This window comes from Phymastichus coffea, unplaced genomic scaffold (genome assembly GCF_024137745.1).
Source record: "Phymastichus coffea isolate CEN01 unplaced genomic scaffold, Cenicafe_Pcof_1.1 PCOF00069, whole genome shotgun sequence".
In the NCBI taxonomy this organism is placed as follows: Eukaryota; Metazoa; Arthropoda; class Insecta; order Hymenoptera; family Eulophidae; genus Phymastichus; species Phymastichus coffea.
Genome location: NW_026706880.1, coordinates 566,156 through 585,531, shown reverse-complemented (window position 1 = coordinate 585,531; position 19,376 = coordinate 566,156). Strand labels below are relative to the sequence as shown.

Here is a 19,376-nt window from a genome sequence, read left to right as displayed (position 1 = left end):
TCAAAAAGAAATAATAAGCCATCTTTTATTTTCTCGATTCGTTTAATCAACGCAATGTAGACCTGCCGAACTAGAAAAGAAAAGATAAAAATTCTGGAAAGATGCATTGACGGTTGGTAGAAAAAACTACCTCGTCGACTGGTGAGGTTTGGTAACGAAGCAGCATAGCAGCAGATTCGCTGCACGTAAAATGGGAGGGGGTGGCAATCATACGTGTACACGCAGTAGCAGAAACTCCCTGAAAAGACGAAGGTGATGAGAAGTAGCAGCAGCAGAGGCAGGAGAGGTCAAGGGAGAGAAACTTGGATCGAGGCTTGTGCGCGGCGGCCATACTGGAAGAGTAGCAACAGTAGTAGCGAAAGAGGAGGGAGTGAGGGAGGAGAGAGAGAGAGAGAGTTTGAGTGTGGGGGTGGGCGCTCTCGCAATGCCGCTCACGTAGTCTCTGCACGGCGGCGTGTTCGCCATTCCTAATGCAGACGAACGCTGGACCCCGCTCTCTCTCTCTCTCTCTCTCTCTCTCCCTCACTCACTCTCTGGATATATACCAGAGCGAGAGAGAGACGCAGAGACAGATATAGAAAGCAAGGGGAGGCGGTGGCTGCTGCTGGTACCAGCACCGCGCGAGCAATCAATAGGGTGTTTCGCCGATTCTGGAAACTGCTAGCTCCAACGTCGCAAACATGGCGGCGTAACGCGGCCTCGATAGTTTTCTCAATTTTCTTTAAAAAAGGAATATGAGTAGGGAGAAAGGCGACGGTTAATTACCTAACAGCCGATTTAGAATCACTATGAGAATGGATATTTCATTAAGTAAAATTTCTATTGGAATTATTCAAAGGTGAGGATTGTTATTATGCCCTCAACTTTCAATCACTTGCCTCCAATAGAATTTTCACTGATGTAGATAAAAGTCGAGTCGAATGGATATGAGTTTCACAAGAAAGGTTAACAACGACAGTTATATAGTGTTAACGATTTGTCATTCACAGCGCGAAAGCAACGCTCAAAGAAGATCGACACCTCGTGGTCGTGTCCTAGGAATCGTTTCATCGCTCCGGTGTCTCATGTTTCTATTGTCTACACTTTCGCGTTTGATTTTTTTTCTCTCTTGAACAAACGATCGTTGGCACATGCCCGTGTCGAGGTATAGTTTTGTAGGCCATCATCTGAATTATACACACGATGCGAATCGCGATTATTTATTCGGTTACTCATGCATGTTCTAATCGGAGTTGCTAATGAAGCTTGTGTCTAAATACGGATTCAATGAAACGTCAATTTAGTAGCACATCACGGATGGCTAACGAGAATGCCAAAGATCGCAAAGATAAGCTTTGCGAGAAGCTTTCAAGTAGTGTATAAAAGAACGGTCGTTTCCACCTTCAGAGTGCCTCATAACCGCCTAAATAGCCGTGGAGAGCTTTATACTAGCGCTGTAAAAAGGGCTTAAAGCCTTTTTACCAAGCGTCTAAAAACCACCTTTAGAAGAAGCTCTTTCTTTTACATATTAAATATAACTATCATGAAGACAATGTACTGCGAATTGTAATATTAACGCTATAATTTTGAATTTGGAGTAAACCTATAAAATCACTGAAACCTTCACCAGGCATTTCAGTAGCCTTAACCGCAAAAACTATGCAGATTCTTGTACGTGCCAATAATCAAAAGTTAGAATCTAAGAGTTTATTACAGTCCGACGGTCGGTACGCGTTTCGCGCGCGGCGCCATCCGGACCTCGACCATATAACGTTGAGCAACATAATTCGGTAGCGATTTCAAACCACAAGAGAGGAGAGAGAGAGAGCTCGTGGCATAAATTAGAAAAGACAGCGCGATAAAAGTATTGTTTTCTTGGCAGAGTTTCTCAGAATTTCTTGCGTCAATCGAGTCCAGATCATATAACAGACGAAGGCTTTTTCCTTGTCCGTCTAGTTTGACTTGGTAAATAGAGAATTTCGAGCGTTACGAATTTGAAATAAAAAGTCTGGATTTAGAATAATTAATTATTATCGTCAAACATATTTTTTCTTTTCGAGGACGTTGATAATGTTGGAAAAGGCCATTTTCTTGCCACTAACACAGGATATTTACTTCTAACTTGTTCATACGAATCGAGCGATGAATTCGGAAACGCAATAAACTTCTCGCACTGAAGTTATCAAGGTTTACGCGATGTACAAGCGAACGTTCAGAAGGATTAATATTCTTCGTTGCGCAATATATCTGTCGGATTTTCATTAATTCGATTTATAGGATATGCCAAGTGCGTATTTCCGTTCCGAGGAATCGATCCTATTCGTATATGTACGAGGTCACGAAATTCATAGAGATTCGAACAGCAAACCACTTGGATATGTAGGAGCGTGCGATGTGTATAACCGAAGGCGAAATAAGCGTTTTTAACCGGTTTTACTTAGAAATTGACGTTTGTTCAATGGTCTAATTACAGGTGGAGATGACAGGCTCAAGTATATTCGACTACGTTCATCAACACGATCACGCAGAAGTTGCAGAACAATTGGGTCTTGGCTTAACGTCGTCGTCGTCGGGGCCACATTCGTCGAGTTCGGGACTTGCTTCACCAAGTAGCGGAGCGTCCGAAGATCATGGTTCGTCATCAACTGCGAATCCTGATGGTATTTTTTTGGTTGCTTTCATTTCCAGTAAGACAAACGCTAAAGTCGCCCGCAGGCTATTACCATTAAAAGATGATTCTCTTTTTTCGGTTATCCGTTATCTCTAAGAGAACTTAGTTTCTGGATGATTGAATTCTAGAGAGAAGAGAACTTTTTTTCTCGTGAAAAAAATGCTTTCCTGCGGTGGCAGCTAGAAATTTTACGTTGAACCTAGTGAAAAGTTGTCGAGATTTATTACTGGAAATATCGGCTTTGAATTTTTGCAGAAACCAACGCACGTTTGCACTTTCTGTGGAAATGCCAAGCCTTCTTTCTCTGAGTAAATCGATTATCAATGTAGTTTCCTTGATCTAGCAGTCGAGACGAGAAAGTAAGAGAGGCAGGCGTGGCTCGTTCCCGGTGGCGGTCACTTGTGCTCCGCATCCCGCCGCAACGCAAGCACGAAAGCGTGCGCGCGAACAAACGCGAGAGCACGCATGAAAAGAGAGAGAGAGATAGAGAGAAGGAGGTAGGAGTGCAGCAGGAGCGCACGTGAGGTTGCGCGTTCGGCAAGGCGGCAAGGTCGAGGGGTGTGTTGGCGTGTGCTCGTCGTCGCTGGAAAAAGCCGCTGTAGGAGGGGTGTTGCTCCCCGAGACACGTCGCAGCGACGTGCGATCAGTCTGAGCTCGCTGGAAATGGGGCTCTTTCGTTTTCGGTCACGCGCCGCTGACTGATCGCGCTGATCGCGCCGCTCCTGGTGGCGGCGGTGAACGTGTAACCTGAAAAGCGTGACCAGGGGATAGCAGCGCCAGTAGCGGCGATGATCACGTGGTTGCGCGAGCAGCGCAGACGTGCTACTTGTGCTTCTGGACGTGCACCACGTGACGGGGGTTGGAAAGAGGTTTTCTGTGTGGAACCTTATATTCGGTCTGGTTCACGGTCGCCACGACGCGCGGACTCTGCGCCGCCGTATGCAGCTCCCTCCCCACGATCCTCACTCTCTCTCTCTCTCTCTCTCTCTCTCTCTCTCTCTCTCTCTCCAATTGTTATTCCGCGCGGCCAGAGCTCTCCTCGCTGCTCCAGCGAGCTTTGGCACGTACGCTACGTTACCCACCGATCCCCCTACACTCTCTCCCGACGTACGTGGGCATCCGCGACGCTCGACTCTCTCCGTTCCATGCCCGACGACCGCGAAAACTCACCACGTATGCGCGACGTGTGCCCGCAACCGTGTATTGTATTGCGTACCACGCGGACCAAAGACTCTCTTCGTTCATTGCCCGATATCCGACGGCGAAATTGAACGAGCGAGGTCGAGAGATACATGCGCGCTCGCCTGGAGCTTTGTCAATGGGTCTCGCTACGTGATGAGAGAATGCCAGATCCAGATGTTTTTTCACTCGCGCCACGTCTGACGATACGTGGCTCTGTTCCACTGCAAAACCGCCTGTTCTTTTGCCATTGATTTTTCACCCTCGTCGCGTAAACCTATGGAGCTAGGTCAAGGAAACTCGCTGCAATTTTCTGTTGTACCGCCGCTGTACCAACTCCCAGGGAATAACCAAACGATTGTTCCTTTTGCTTGCAGTGTCGTCGGTGATGGCACTGACGTCGACTGGTCTCTACAAGGGCTACGACCGAGCCTTCTGCGTGCGGATGAAGTCGACACTTACGAAGCGAGGCTGCCACTTCAAGTCTTCCGGCTACCGTGTAAGTCGCGCGCGGGTTGACCACTTATTACCGAGCGATGTGTTTGCACTTTATAATGTTTGCTTGACGACTATATTGCCACTTGGAGTTCAAGTTGACTGAAAGTTCTCTTCGATCGGTTGACATTTACAATTGAAATAATCGTTTTTCAATTCAAGTACTGCGCTGATGTTTCTTCAAATCCCTTGGAATCGAACGAGATTTTCATTGAGCATTTTGACAATGAACAGGTTGTATTGCTGCTATGTCGATTAAGGCCACAATACACATTCAGCCACACCAGGAAATCCTCGCCGCCGCTCGTAGGGATGGTCGGTTTGGCGATTGCGCTTCCGCCGCCCAGCGTACACGAAATTAGGCTCGAGGCTGATATGTTTGTCACGCGCATCAATTTCGACTTCCGGATAGCACACTGCGAACCAAAGTGAGTATATATTCCATCGATGTAGTCAATGCACGCCCTCCAATAGGCTGTATCCTGACGACTGATCGACGATTGTGCACGCGTGCGTTTAGGGTGTCCGAGCTGCTGGACTACACAGCGGACGAATTGACGGGGAAGAATCTCTACACCCTGTGCCACGGCGAGGACGCGAATCGCCTTCGCAAGTCACACATGGACCGTAAGTATACTTGTGAGACTTGAAAACTCTTTTAGAAATCTGATATATGTGCATCGATTGGAAGCTGCGAGGCAAAAGCGTGCGATATCGCTAAGCGTTTCCCTCGTAAAACTGTGCGCGCCTATATACATAGGCTGGGGAGAGTTTTGCATTTTACCTGCCGCATTGGCGCGCATGTGTAAAACGCAGCAGTGCCGCGCCGTCGTCGACGTTTGGCGTCGCGTCGGGATTAGGTAGTTGGTATGCAGAGTTCGTCGAGCGTACGCCGGATGCGGCATCTCCAGCAAGTTGTTACCCTCCTTCGCCTCCTCCTACCACTACTCTTTCAGTCGCACACTGCGAGCACGCGCGCGCGCCTGTGTGTGCACAAGAGAGCGGCGGCGGCGGCGGCGGCGGCGGCGGCGGCGGCGGCGACACAGACAAAAAAACGATTGCGACATAGAAAGCTTTTACTACGCGTGATCGCGTAGGTTCGACGTTGAAATTTCATTGCGATTCAGAGTGAGAGTCCTCTCTAATGAAATGAAATCGGCGACGGTGAAAATCGGGAAATAATATTGTACAGCTTCGATTGCGTATAACAATGAAGGCGACGAGAGCCATTGCAGTTCGAAAGGTGGAAGGCGGTTCGAGTGGCTATATCACTATACTTGGGCGCGGTGATGCGACGATAAATGGTGGGGGTAAAAGGAAAGGTGGGCTCTTCTCGGCTTCTCCCGACATCGGAGTTTCTCATCCCTTTTTCTGCTACCTCTCTCCTACCTCGCACCAATCCGTCTTTGTCTCTATACATACCTATACCATCACACACACGTGAATGTCGCGCCCGCACATCCTACTCACTCGGCGAGAGTTACGCCCTTTTTCCCTACCTTACCTTCTTCCAGCTAGCTTCACGCTAATAATGTTGATTTTTCGCTATTTTTGCAACCAATTTTTCGGAGATCGTGAATGATACGACGTACTCTTGAAAATCCAAATTTATTTTTATACAAGTCCTTTTTTAAACTAACAGATGCATCTATCTAACTTACTGCAGTGCTTACTGGAATTTCGTTTTCTAGTGATTCACAAAGGACAAGTACTCACACACTACTACCGACTGATGAACAAAAGCGGCGGTTACACGTGGTTACAGACCTGCGCGACTGTCGTCTGCAACTCCAAAAATGCCGAAGAGCAGAATATCATTTGTGTCAACTACGTTATTAGGTAGGTAAAACAAAATTTCCAGGTATTTCAATTTAGCCTCTTTGAAATTCATGTTTTTATTGCCTCTTGCAGTGGACGCGAATACGCGAACTTGATCATGGATTGCTGCCAACTCGAGGACGGCGTTACGGGTGTCAAACGAGAAGATGCCACGGGTAACGATCCTGAAAATGGTTCACCAGACGCCGATAGAGGGGGTAAGATAATTATTTTTATCTTTATATTTTGTAAGCATCTATTCCCTTGATAGCTACCAATGGATTTCTTGAATGAATTTACTAAAGGGTCGGTACTTGGTTGCTTTACTTTTAAAATAACTAGTTGAAAAAATGATTACTAAAATGTAACATAATAGTATTATACAAGCATACGATAACGGTATAATCGAATTACATAGTATTGTAAAAAATTTTTCGTTAAGGTATATTATTTCGAAGTAAAAGAAAAGAGAAGCCAAAAACAAAAAAAATCGAGCGTTTCTAAAGCGTGCAAGATACTAAACGAGTCGGTCGCGACGCTTGAATTGCGCCGCGTTTTTCAAGTCATCGACACCACGGATAAGAAAAGCCGCCGGCTTTGAAAAAGAAGAAGAAGAAGCGACAGCACCAACAGCACTGACTCAACGACAATGAAAAGTCGCCAGTTCGCTGCTCGTCGTACGCGTTATTAACATATGAAGGCCGCGCGGCACATCTTCTCGAATCATTTAACCTGCATCGACGGCGACGATATTTTTCTACTCTAGATTTTTTTCTCGAAGTAGCGCTCACACATTACATTAAGTCGGCTTTGCGCCTTTCTATTTGAAAGTTAAAAGTCTTGCGGAACGATGGCATTTGGAGAGACTGATTGCTCTTCTTTCATGAAAAGACGCGGGTATGAGTGTCAGCGATTTTTCAAGATCTATTTTCTACCGAAATTCGTTCCTGCTTTCAATAGAATTCCTAGCAGTAAGCAATATTGATGCGCCTTTCGAACGTCGACCTCATTTCGTTAAAGGATTCTTCTAACAAATAAATAAACGTATTGTTAACCGAAAAATAATTAGAACAATAGTACCAGCACCAATCAGCAAGAAATTACTTTTGTTTCCAAAAGGTAGGAGTAGCGGAGGACCGACGAATCCACACTCAGACCACCCGCATCGATCACCTCGTGACGACCGTGACGACGCGCGAGGATCCGAAACGGACGTAGCTGGTCGAGGCGTACGGCACCACGATAACGTGGTCACACAATTACAACAAGAACCTCAAACGACGACGGCAAAATTGCGAGGACGTAAACGAAAACTCGCTGTAGCCGCTGCCGTTGCTATTGTCAACGACGTTGAAGTTGGCTCCGACGACGAGGATGACGAAGATGAAACAGGCATAAAGAACGGTCGTAGTCACGCGTTAAGTCCAGCGTCGTCGAATCATTCGGTGCCGACTAATGACCAATTGATGAGGACTGGTAGTCCGAAGGTAGATCTGTCATATACTTTAACCATTTAATTTTTTTCAAACAATGTCTTGCGAAACTAACATATAAAATGAATATTCTACAGGTGCGTAGAACCGAAGACCTAAGCGAATCGCATCACGGCGCTTCGACAAGTGGCACTGGCACATCGGTGAAAGACCTCGAGCAAGCCATGTCGAAACATCTACCTGGGGCCGGTTTGAACAAAGCCGATTCTCCGGCTATCCATCAACCAACGGATTTCAGTACAGACGCACTGCTCAAGCAGCAGCAGCAAAAGTCCACGATACAATGGATCGGCGCACACCATCACCTCGGGCATCTGAGTCCACAGCAATCCTCTACATTACCAGCATCCGCTTTACTCCGACAATTGTATGCCAATCGCGAGAGCGTGATTCGAGCGAACGTACATGGAATTACGTCTGGTAGTGGTCCAGGCTCGCGCGCACCATCGGCTGGCGGATACTACCCGGACAACCCACAAGCTGGTCCTTTGCCAACGCCTCCAGGTTCCGAAGGTTCTTCAACGTACGGGGATCATCAGTTCGTTCTGTCGGCGCATAATCAAAAGGTCACGGGTAGCGGTGCTGACGCTTTCACCAGTCTCGTTTCATCGTATACATCACCAGCGGGTTACGGTGTAGATTACCATTCGGCAATGACACCACCGTCGTCCGTATCACCGCGAGACAAACAACAGCAGCAGCAACAGGTACAACAGCAGCAGCAGCAACAAGCTCAACTGAACACTTACGATGCGGTTTATGGCGATCCTGTGATGAGACACCAGTACGAACCTGCGCAGCCATTACCACTTAAGCCACAAGTCTACTCGGCTGTACCTCTTGATGCTTATGCTACTGCAAGTCTCACCGAACAGTCGCAGTTCTATCATCATCCAGCTGCTAGTGCGGGTTTCCATTTGTATCATCCTACGGCTAATAAAACTGCTACCAATGGTTGGTACAGTTCGGCATCCTAGTGGCAAGGTCTTCATGGACGCTGTTAAGAATATACTTAAAGAGATTTTTTATTTCTTCTTACTCCATCTTTTTCTCTCGTCGTGCGTGGCGAGTTGCCAAAGTCAGGGTGCTGCTGGATCTTATTACTTATATATACATACGAGTGCATATCAATTCGGCGTGTGACTGTGTGGGAAAATTTTGGTAGCGAATATGTATGTTTATGAGTTTTTTTTTTTTTTTTCTTGATGTTACCAAAATTTTCTTGCTACCCCGCAATCATGTAATATATATTTAATGAATAATGGCTATTTGAGTCTAAAATTAAAAAATAAGGACTCGAGCGAATCTCAAAGGTTGACATAATACGAGTCCAATATTGACAAAGTCTTGTGATTTGTAGGTTTGGGACGATTGTGCATTAATTGTTTTCTTTTTCTTGATTCTTACAATGGATGAATAAATCCATACAAGTGAAATTTCCTGTGTAACATCAAAATTTGTTTACGTAATTTGACGTATCAGGGATGGACGTTTAATGCTCGAATCTTTTTTATTACGTATTGCAATGTTTACTTAGATCAATTTGTTAATTATATAAATTATTGATTATTTGTTATCAACATTAGTAGTTAAAATTAACCAATTCAGATTTGTATATAATATGAAAAAAAGAGTTTTGGTATTTTATACAATGTACTTTTTAATTTAGGCATTGACAATTCCATCCCTCTAATCGAATTGAAAAGTTGCTAAATTATTAAATTTATTTGAAGACAAATTACTACATATTTTCTTCTAAACATTCTCGTGTAATAATTTTTTATTTGCATTTTTTAGTTTATATTGTTAAATCAAATTGAATTGTTATCGTCTATATGTAATGAAATTTAATAATTTCGGAATTCGAAGGTAATGAATCTCAATTTGAATCAGTATTTTTCGTCTCGATCAATCTGTTTATCAAGGTACTATATTTTATTATAATGATTATAACAATGTAAATTGTTTATATTTTACTGCTCCAAAAGCAAACTTTTTCATCTGGCAATCATTGACGCTGTCATTGATCAAATTGGATTGTGTACATAATTAAGTAAAATATCAGCATATAAATAAAGAGATAATCTTAATAAATGGTCATCTATTAAAACCTTATACTTCTTGTGACAGTAAAAGACTCTCTCCTATAAAGATGTACAAAATTGGAATATTTATCAACATCACTGAGAAGAAGCTGAAGCGAATGCGTACATGAAATAATATCCTCCGTGCCATTGAAATTCGTACACTCACATGCATAAATCACATTCTGAAGAATGATTTCATAATTCATAGAGTAACAAAAGTGTGATTGATGAAGTAAAAAGCCATAAAAGAAAAAAGTTGCATTACGTTGTTGGTGCGATCGATAGCGCTGAATTTCAAGAAAAAGCAAGCAGGGAAAGCAAAAATAATATTCCTAGTTAGATATTTAAAACAGCCCATAGCTTTAACTCGAAGACTATATATACATATTATACATTAAGTGCAATATGTGAAAAACGAAGGAACTTTGATAAAAATTTGAAAAAGTTCACAACGATGAAGAGCCGGTATTATGTAGTCCTAACGTTATATTACAAATATGTCGCTATTATTATTGCTCAATAATAAAGAGATTGCGAATAATTCGACGTGTCGTTTCGGATCACGCCTTTACGGCTATATACATATTGTAAGTAAATGCTAAACATTAACGTCTTACGCATTACATACCTTGATAGTCGATTATGAAATTTCATCTATTTTCTTTCTTCTCAGTTACATAATACTGCGAAGAGGAAGAAAGGAATAACAAAATTCATAGAACATTTAGCGAACGTGGGCGGCGTGTAATATAGTAAAGATGAATTATATATTATAAATATTAAATACAAACTATGTAAACATACATTTCGATTGAGTGGATGAATGTATAGCGAAGTAAAAATGGTAGATATTAAGAATTGAGTTGAAAACTTGGATCGATTATAAAAATGAAACACAAAACAAGTTAAACCCTAGATGTGTTATCGCATTCATTTGTTAACTTAGCTGTACAGATTTATGTTATGAGGACGTTAATTAACGGAATAAGCAAACGACAAATCTTAAACTTATACACAAGTCATTGTTACAAGTATCTCCGTATGTTCCATTTGTTGATTCATTTCATAGTAAAAGTAGTTGACATAATGAAAACTAGATTTTGAATCATGTTGGAATATAGGATTCAAACGATTATAAATCATTCCGAGGAAACTTTTAAATGATTTACAGTTTTTCGCAGATAAAAATTAATTTTGTGATGTTCGGGATTATTTCAGTTGGAATAATTGTATACTTTGTCTACGCGGTGACACATAGTTGTAATTGTAAGATGAAAATTTTCAGTTGTAAATTTGTCAATCTCGCAAACCAACTTGAAAAGTTACAATCAAGTTGAAGCGATAACGTTTGTGCTAAATAATGTTGAACCGGTGACTATACTTAATCTCTCCTCAAGGAGCAGCCTATCGTTTGTTTTCTTTTGTAACGCATGAAAATTAATAATATACATGGATTTTTACAAAATAAAACAGTATTCTATGTAATTTTTTTATCTCCACGCCCAAATATAAATAGGTGCCTGAAAAATTCTTCAAAATAAACTCATAATTTATAAACTCAACGTTTTTTAATTAATCTTAAAAGTAACGCACAATAATTATCCACAGATTTTTAAATAAAAGAGAAAATCCATGCATCCATTGATTTTTAAATTTTGAAACAGTTTTTGGATAGAAATAATTGTACTTAATAAGCGAAATCCTATTTTCTTAGTAAATTGTAATCCTGAATTAAAATATAATTAAAAAATGTAAATTAAACAATTACAACCTATATCTAAATAGTTAAGAAAAGAAAATTAATGAACCATTGTCGAACTATACTATCCTTTCAATATTTCAAAACATTATTATATAGTAGAAAACATCGGCAAGTCAGAACTGAGAAGGCATTATTCCACTGCAGGTACAGGTACAGTGCTCTGATGATACTTACCAACAGCCGAACTCAAAACAGGAATCTGCTTTCTCGTTAAAGTGAGTGCGTCAAAATTCGGTAAATAGCCCTTAAGATATTATTTTTCCAACCGAAAATTGATTACATTCGATTGATAAATATCAATAAGATTGAGAAAAACTATTAATATCGCTACAGTAAAATAGTGTCTATGATATTTTTTTAGTCAGCTCTAAGCAACGAAACCTATTATTTTATATATTTGTAAAGTGGAATTATTAAAATTACTTATGTTAATGTATATTACATTCTGTAAAAAATATTAGCAAGCAATACATATTCACTATTTAAAAAAATTTAAATAATTTCGAAATATTCAAAAGCAAAAATAATGCAAAAAATATGAATTTCGATTGCTATTTCAAATGATATATTTTTAGAATCATTTGAAACATATTCATTCTTTTCAATTTACTCACTAAACTTCATATGTAATTAGCAAATGTTTTTAATACATCACGTCAAATTAAAACTTTATAATATTTTTCTTAAATGTCTACTACAAAGACATCTTTCTAAAACTAGTTTTGAAAGAGAAATAAATTAAACTCCTTTTTGTATTTTTATCTTTGCCTGTTTTCGACAGCTGCAAGATATTAGACCCTAACGCTGACAAATGCTTGACACTTGATGGATTTGTCGCGAGGATTTTCGCTTTATACGCGGACTTACTTTGTATTGGACTTGAATAGAGCTATCAATGGATTTGTAGAATGTGTCTTCGTGCAGCTGAATGCAGTTTAACCCTTACAATATGGTAGTGTATCTATCGTTCATGCATTGTATCCACATTTCTGAATAATTATTATCATAGAAAATCTTAAACAAGTCACTGTAAGAAATATTTTTAATTGGTGTATAACTTTTTTCTAAATAAAACTTATTTCTAAATAGATTGATAATTATAATGTACGATATTACAAGAATCTGTTAGTTTTAAATGATATATTGTGATGAAGTCAACGAGCATATTGAATAACTTTACAGCGTTACGTTTTTTGTCAAGAATGTAAAAATCATTCAATTCACGTTTAGGCTTTGAGAATAATGATATAAAACATTATCGAACGACGGCAAACTTTTTAACTAAATTTGGCTGGAAGGATCTTAAGTAGAAAAACTATTTTTCCAGAGAGCATCATCAAACACAACTTTACAGTAATAAATTTTCATCAACAATTGAATACTAGTACTTTCTCAATTTTTTTATAAATAAATCTTTAATGGAAATCTGAAATAAGACGTCGTACCAATATTTAAATCCAGAAATACTACGAAACATTCAGAGATTGAAAGAATAATGGCTAAAATAGTATCATAAAAAAAGCTAAAACGTCCAATGAATAACGACTTCCTCAAAATTCATTCCATACAACTAAGTTTTTCGCGTCACCCAACAAGTCATCCAAATGACATGTACACAAAAAATTCAGCTATTCAGTAACATACTAAAGCCTCTGCTAACTCAATATACATACACAGAGAAATTTCAGGATAGAGATTTCAAAACATTTTCTCGAAAACCATTGATCCCTTCAGAACGCGGACACTTTGCGCCCGGGATGTTATAAAGAATAGCTTCGTAGAATAATAAATCCACGCACGAGAATGGGGAATAGAGACTCACAGGGATTTCGGCGCTTGAATAAGACGTGAGCTGCTGGAGGAAAACGAATAGATTACACCTATATGTATATTCTCGGTTGCTCGCGGGGGTAAACGATATCCCATTAGTGAGTCTTGGGCGTACCCCAGGGGCGAAATCAATTTTCCTTTAAGAGACCGTTAAATTCTGCGGGGAGTGCAGCTGTTTTTTTTTTCTGGCCGCCTTTCTTTCAGTTGTGCTGGCGCTCCTATTCTCTTCAATACGGACCCTTGGACTTATAAAAGAAACTCTCGCGCGCGCAAAGAAAGAAAAGCGTAAGAGAGGACTGATGCCTCAATTCATTGGTAGGCCGCATCGTGGGCCACGCGTCACAAATCCGCTAACCGCAAAGTCAAACCTGGGAAGATCCATAGACATAATGGGCAAAAAAATTAATGTCTGGCGAGAAAATTAGTGAAAGCTTGCTCAAAACTACTGAAGTCTTCGAATTTGTTGTAACAATTGCTGGTTGTTTCTCGAAACACCAAGAAACCGACTTACTAATTGTTAAAATTGTCTTATTCGAGAACAAGTGCAGCGAGAATGGAATTCTGTAGTGAAAATACTAGTTACATTAAATTACAAAAATTTATGCGTGGAGGGATTGGCGGAACTTATAAAAGTATAATTAAATTTAAAAAGGCGGGGATTGAGATACTTATTGACAATAAATTAAGTTATAAACAGTACAAAAGGTCGGTAAGAACTACATCTACCGATCCGACATTATAATAAAATTTGAAGAAAAGAAAATGCTTTGAAAAGACTATGCTGCGTCGTTACATACAATGTATTCAAATAGTTACGCATCCACGCATAAATTCAAGAAGATTTTTCAGGATAATCACATTTATTTCTCCTAATCTCCAAACTTATAGTTAGAAAAACTAATATCGTAGGACTAGAAAAACCAAAGCGGCTTAAAAAAATAAAAAAAAAGATAACGAAAACCACCGAAAACTAATTGACGAAACACTAAGGAGCAGTCAGATAAGCATGAATGAGGAATGCACTTCTCATAGCTTTTCCATGCTTATAGAGACGTCTATCTATGCATGGTATAGCTTGAGGGACGGTCTTTTACACACACACAAAACTTTATAGAAGTAACCTCATGCAAAGCAGCGGAGTTCGTCGAGCGAAAAAAAAAACAAGAAGAAAAGAGACGACGCGCACGCATGCGGGGCTACCTGCCGAGTTTTCTCACACTCGCCAAAAGATTCTCTGTTGTGGGACGTGTTTTGGAATTAATGAATTTCCTCTGCAGCTTTCTTTTCTCCTGACCACGACCGCGAGTGAAATTGATTTTTGCCGCTTCCGTACGCCGCGCGCGGGAGGATCCACAAATATTGATTTTTTTCCTTCGGGGGATATTATTCTTTAATCGCTACCGTCTGATATTTTACTCTTGTGCTAATGATTACTAATCTTTTACGCAATAACAAACATCGTCCTTCCACATTATCTCGGTCTAGAGAATTAGTGTAATAGTTACCGCATATAACTTTATCAGTTTTAAAATCGTTTCTAAGATCCTCTACTGATTTTGTAGGTACATCGGTCATGAGATGAGCAAACAAAAATGTGTTGGACTATATAAAAACAAATTCATTCAATTTTTATAGACAAATATTTTAAAAACACTTGAGTCGATAGGCTCGGAAAAATCTATTAATAATCAAATATCAAAATTTAAAATTAGGAAAATAATGAAAAATTAATTGTTGTATTAAATAATTTCTTTGATTTCACACATTTAAGTATATTTAAAATATATTCAAAATGATAACCCAACTTTATGGAAAGTCTAAAAAACTAATAAATAAAAAAATGCTAGTCAGTATTGAAAAAAATCTAAACTACTCGTGACACTCCTCAAGATTTTGTTACGTTAATGTTTGTTTTTCAAATTATTAAATGAGCCATTTTTTTCAGTCGACGATCGAGAAAATGTATTTGACTCCTGAAACCAACTACGTAATGTTCTTGGGCTGGCCAGCAGCTATATTTAGTTGCACTAATACCACTTTCAGTACTACTAGGACACGAGAGTGACTTTGATTATAATAAATTTATTTTTTTTTCAAGTATTCGTTATAGTTATTGCAAATTGAAAACGAATTAGTTAAAAAAATGCACGTAATCCAGCTAAAATGTATTGAATAAAACTTCTTTATCTTACTTATAGAGTTTTTATTTATTTTTTAAACTAATTTAAAATTATTTCCTCGCTACGTTTCTGCCTAAAATTCCGTATATTCAAAGGTCTATAATGATTCTCTATAATTGATTCATGAATGAGCTGTTGCTTTTCCATGTACAGTCAACCCATGAGGTCTGTATTTTCTAAATTTTTAGTAGAGTATACATTCGAATGGCTGAAGTTCAGAGATTCTTCGAACCCATAAAATGAAATTAACTCTATTTTGTTTTTTAGAGCAACTGCCTCCGATAAAAATCAATTTTAGCTTGTTTTTAGTATAGACGTAATTTTCTATTTTAAAATTTATGATCTACCAGGAGCACTTACGTATATGAAAAAAAGAATATAAAAGATTAACATTGATAAAATGCGATAACTCTGGAGCATTGAATAGACATAATACTCTTCCTATGTACTTCCATAAAGTTACGACCGGCAGCACTCAGTAAGCACTAGCTAAAACAACCGAAAAAAGCCAGAAGGATAACAGACTCCCCGTGTGTTGTAGCTTTTATAGTGCATATAGAAAGGGCAGTCATAGAAATTCCAGGAGATAAAAGTGAGCGAAGGTGCAGCCTTGAAATTTTCCAAATACCCATGGGCGGAAGTCTGTCTCTCTACTGGGATCCTCTTAAAATCATCGATAACGGATTGGTAAAGCATTTATCGGGTAGTAGCCGCTCTCCTCGAGGTTGACGTTAATCGCGCGTGACGATCGACTGCGTTGCAGGTACACAAAAACAAAAGCCACGGGAAAGAAAAAAAAAGAAAAACTTTGTTTATCCTATCGACGTCCGCTAACGCGAAATGTTCGACATGTCCAGGTAGACAAATATACGAAACAAACTGGAAGACCGCCAACGTTGAGCATCTATAGGACGGAATCTCATATATTGCTTGCCTTCCCAGCTCTATTTTCCCTACGCGACCTCATATGCACATCGTCAGACAGTCGAGAGGCATGGACAGCGAGAAAAAAAGAGATGTGATTTCTTCGGCTGTGCTCGAGTAGCATGGTACCCACTGAGAAAAAGAGAGACAGACGGAGGCTGACTGTCGACGGGGGTTATATAAATCTAAGCGCGAGAGGATGCGCGCGAGAGGCAGTCATGGGGACCCTTCGCACAGCGGGTATCAAGTTAGGACCAACGCAAGCGTTGTCTGGAGCCAGGAAGAAAGAGGTCGTTTGGCTGCCGTGCAGCACTCGCTACGTGTCCTAAATCTCCCTCTTTGCAAGCTCAATGCCAGATGTGACTTCGCTAGGCGCTCTCTCTCAGCCGCTGGGCGCCTATATTGCCTATATCTTCTTTGACATTTTTCTTGGTCTACTTTCTTCCGGACGATTGAAGCCCACTTTTTTCTCACCGTTATGTATTTTCTTAGTTATTTTGTCTGATGAAAATTAAAAAAAACTCTTTCATATATTTCATATTAGTATAGGCTTTTATATCAATTGCATAGCGAATAATTTTCTTCAAGTTATCAGTAAACCTGTTATTGACAAATTTTCATTTGTAGACAGAAAAAATTCAAGTTTTTTCTTCCAGTATAAGTTTTATAGATGTAATATTTATTAAAATGGATACATAAAAATAAAGTTTATTTATAATCGATTTGGCAAGCTTCTTTAGATTAGCATTTCTACAGTTTAACTTAATTTTTGCTACTATTGTTTCATTTTAAAATTGCTTTTTTTTTAAATACATTATGATACAATCATTTATTTGGCATTCCGTTCAGGCAAAAATTTTGATAGTTCTATTTTACTGCAAACGTTATTTTTGAAAATGAGTTATCTTTGCTGTGAAAAAGGAATATATAATTTTTTTACAATGCATTATTTCGAATGATTTAATCATAATAATCCAAACGGAAATCATTGTTAAAGTGTTTAACTTAAAAAAAAATATTTCCCATGTCGTCTACAATTATATAATAATTTATTGTAGCTTCAAATACAAAAGAGCTTAGAAAGCATTCTCGTTTTATTTAGCAAAGAATATCCTTCGTCAAAAATATATGCAAACAGATTAGACAGCCTTTATTGAAAGAAAAAAATATGAGAAGCATGTAACTCTGAAGCCATGTGTCATGCGTCAAAATTATTTGTTTTATAGACACATTCACGGGTAGTTCAACTATCCCCCCCTCGAACGAACGAGAGAAAAAGAACTGACCAAATAAATTCGTATGCGTCGCTCCCTAATATTTCAGCGTCCTTCCTTTCGTTGGAGAAGCCTCGAGTAAATAAAAAATGAAAACAATTCCCGTGCAGCAGCGTCGTAAACTAGCCAAGTAGTCCTCGCGCTCAAGGATATTATATTAAAATTCAGCATTTGAAGAAAAGATTTTTGCCGTGACAGGGAGTCCGCGTGTGTTACATGAGACCCGAAATAGTCCAGGCAACAGAGAAATTTTCAGACAAAAATTCCGGGATGGGTTTTCTCAACGGAAATCGCTTCAGTACAATGTAAATAGAAACTCTTGATAAAATGCAACTCCTAATTTATTGTCAGATTTTTTTTATGAGCGTTCAAAGTTGACGAAATATGGTTTTTTCAATCTGCAAGCCACGGTATGCATTTTAGCTGAAAAAGTTTCGTATAAAAGTTGTAGGCAATAGCAAAAGCTACAATTTGAGCTGTCGTGCAATTTTTTTCGTTTGTTAGTTATTGAAAAAAGCCCCAAAAACCCTTAAAAATGGCCATTTTTACTATATCGAATATTTATTGCAAAAAGAACTTTTTTTAATGTTTATGACTCTTAAAAGAAAGCTCTTGTGATTCTAAAAAAAATGAATCGTCGCACGACTATTTAATTTTATTAGTTACTGATATATTCTAATTAGTTAATTAAGAGACGTCCAAAGTACGGGGCTGTAAATTTTTTTTGGCCGAAGATATCGAGTTGTAAAACAACTCAATCTCTTTGTCAAAACGTCAATTTTAATAAATGAATGGGAACGAATCAAAAAATTAATTTGCAACCCCTAAATTTTGACTTTATAAAAGTGCACCTTTTTTCTTTCATAAACAATTAGAATTGCGGCTTCCCTATGCATTATAGAGATTTCTTTTTTAGAAATTCACATATCTGAGATCAAGGTGCATATTTTGAAAAAAAAAAAATTGTGTTTCGACCAATAGGAGCCGAGATAATTTTTTTTTTGTTTAAATCGCCATTGTTGTAATAATGAAAATTAACAAATCGGTCCAAGGGCATTCGATCGTTATTAAGTTATATTTTCTCATTACGATACAAGGCTTTACATATTTTGGCTTTTTAACAATTAAAATGACGTTTCATTTCCAGCACGAGAAAAGCCAAAGGCCGGAGGCGGTGGTGGGGGGTCTCCCTCGCGCGCTTGGAAATACTGAAAGTCCGCGTTCAAATCGACGCGCTTCGCGAAAATCAGGCTTATCTCGCGAACTATTGCATCAAATTCGATCATTTTTTTTTTAATTTGGGGTAGCTTCAAAATTTATTGAGATTGGTGTAGTTGTAATTAGTATATTTAGTGCCAATCGTTTATTATTAACTTAATTGAATTCATACATATCAGTGTATGTATAAATTCCAATTAATTATTACTTGCTATCCGTAAATATGGATAAGGATAAATAATAATCAATATATTTTCAATTATTAATAACAATATTTTAATTTATATGCATACGTAGGCTATAGTTTACATAATTTCTTATTTTCTAATTGTACCTAGTTCTTTTAGGCGCAGACTCATTTATTTCGTTTTCATTGCATTCTTCATTTAACATTACTTCTACAAGACTACTTAAATTATACTCTTCATTGTCAATATCTTTTACATTCGTACAGCAAAATACACAC

At 38.9% G+C, this 19,376-nt stretch overlaps 1 protein-coding gene across 4 annotated transcripts in view; it reads left to right on the top strand.

Moving 5' to 3' along the window:
• The window catches only part of LOC131667660 (protein trachealess), a 110,439-nt gene extending 101,040 nt beyond the window's left edge, over positions 1-9,399 (top strand). For 3 of the 4 annotated variants that reach the window (XM_058941241.1, XM_058941239.1, XM_058941242.1), the window contains 8 exons: positions 2,453-2,639; positions 4,207-4,328; positions 4,559-4,752; positions 4,845-4,951; positions 6,016-6,163; positions 6,236-6,360; positions 7,262-7,629; positions 7,713-9,399. In XM_058941241.1, the coding sequence (XP_058797224.1) occupies positions 2,453-2,639; positions 4,207-4,328; positions 4,559-4,752; positions 4,845-4,951; positions 6,016-6,163; positions 6,236-6,360; positions 7,262-7,629; positions 7,713-8,612 (2,151 nt within the window). In that variant the 3' untranslated portion in view covers positions 8,613-9,399. The remainder of the gene's footprint in view (positions 1-2,452; positions 2,640-4,206; positions 4,329-4,558; positions 4,753-4,844; positions 4,952-6,015; positions 6,164-6,235; positions 6,361-7,261; positions 7,630-7,712) is intronic. The other variant, XM_058941240.1, reaches the window with a different exon arrangement.
• The last annotated feature ends 9,977 nt before the right edge of the window (positions 9,400-19,376 follow it).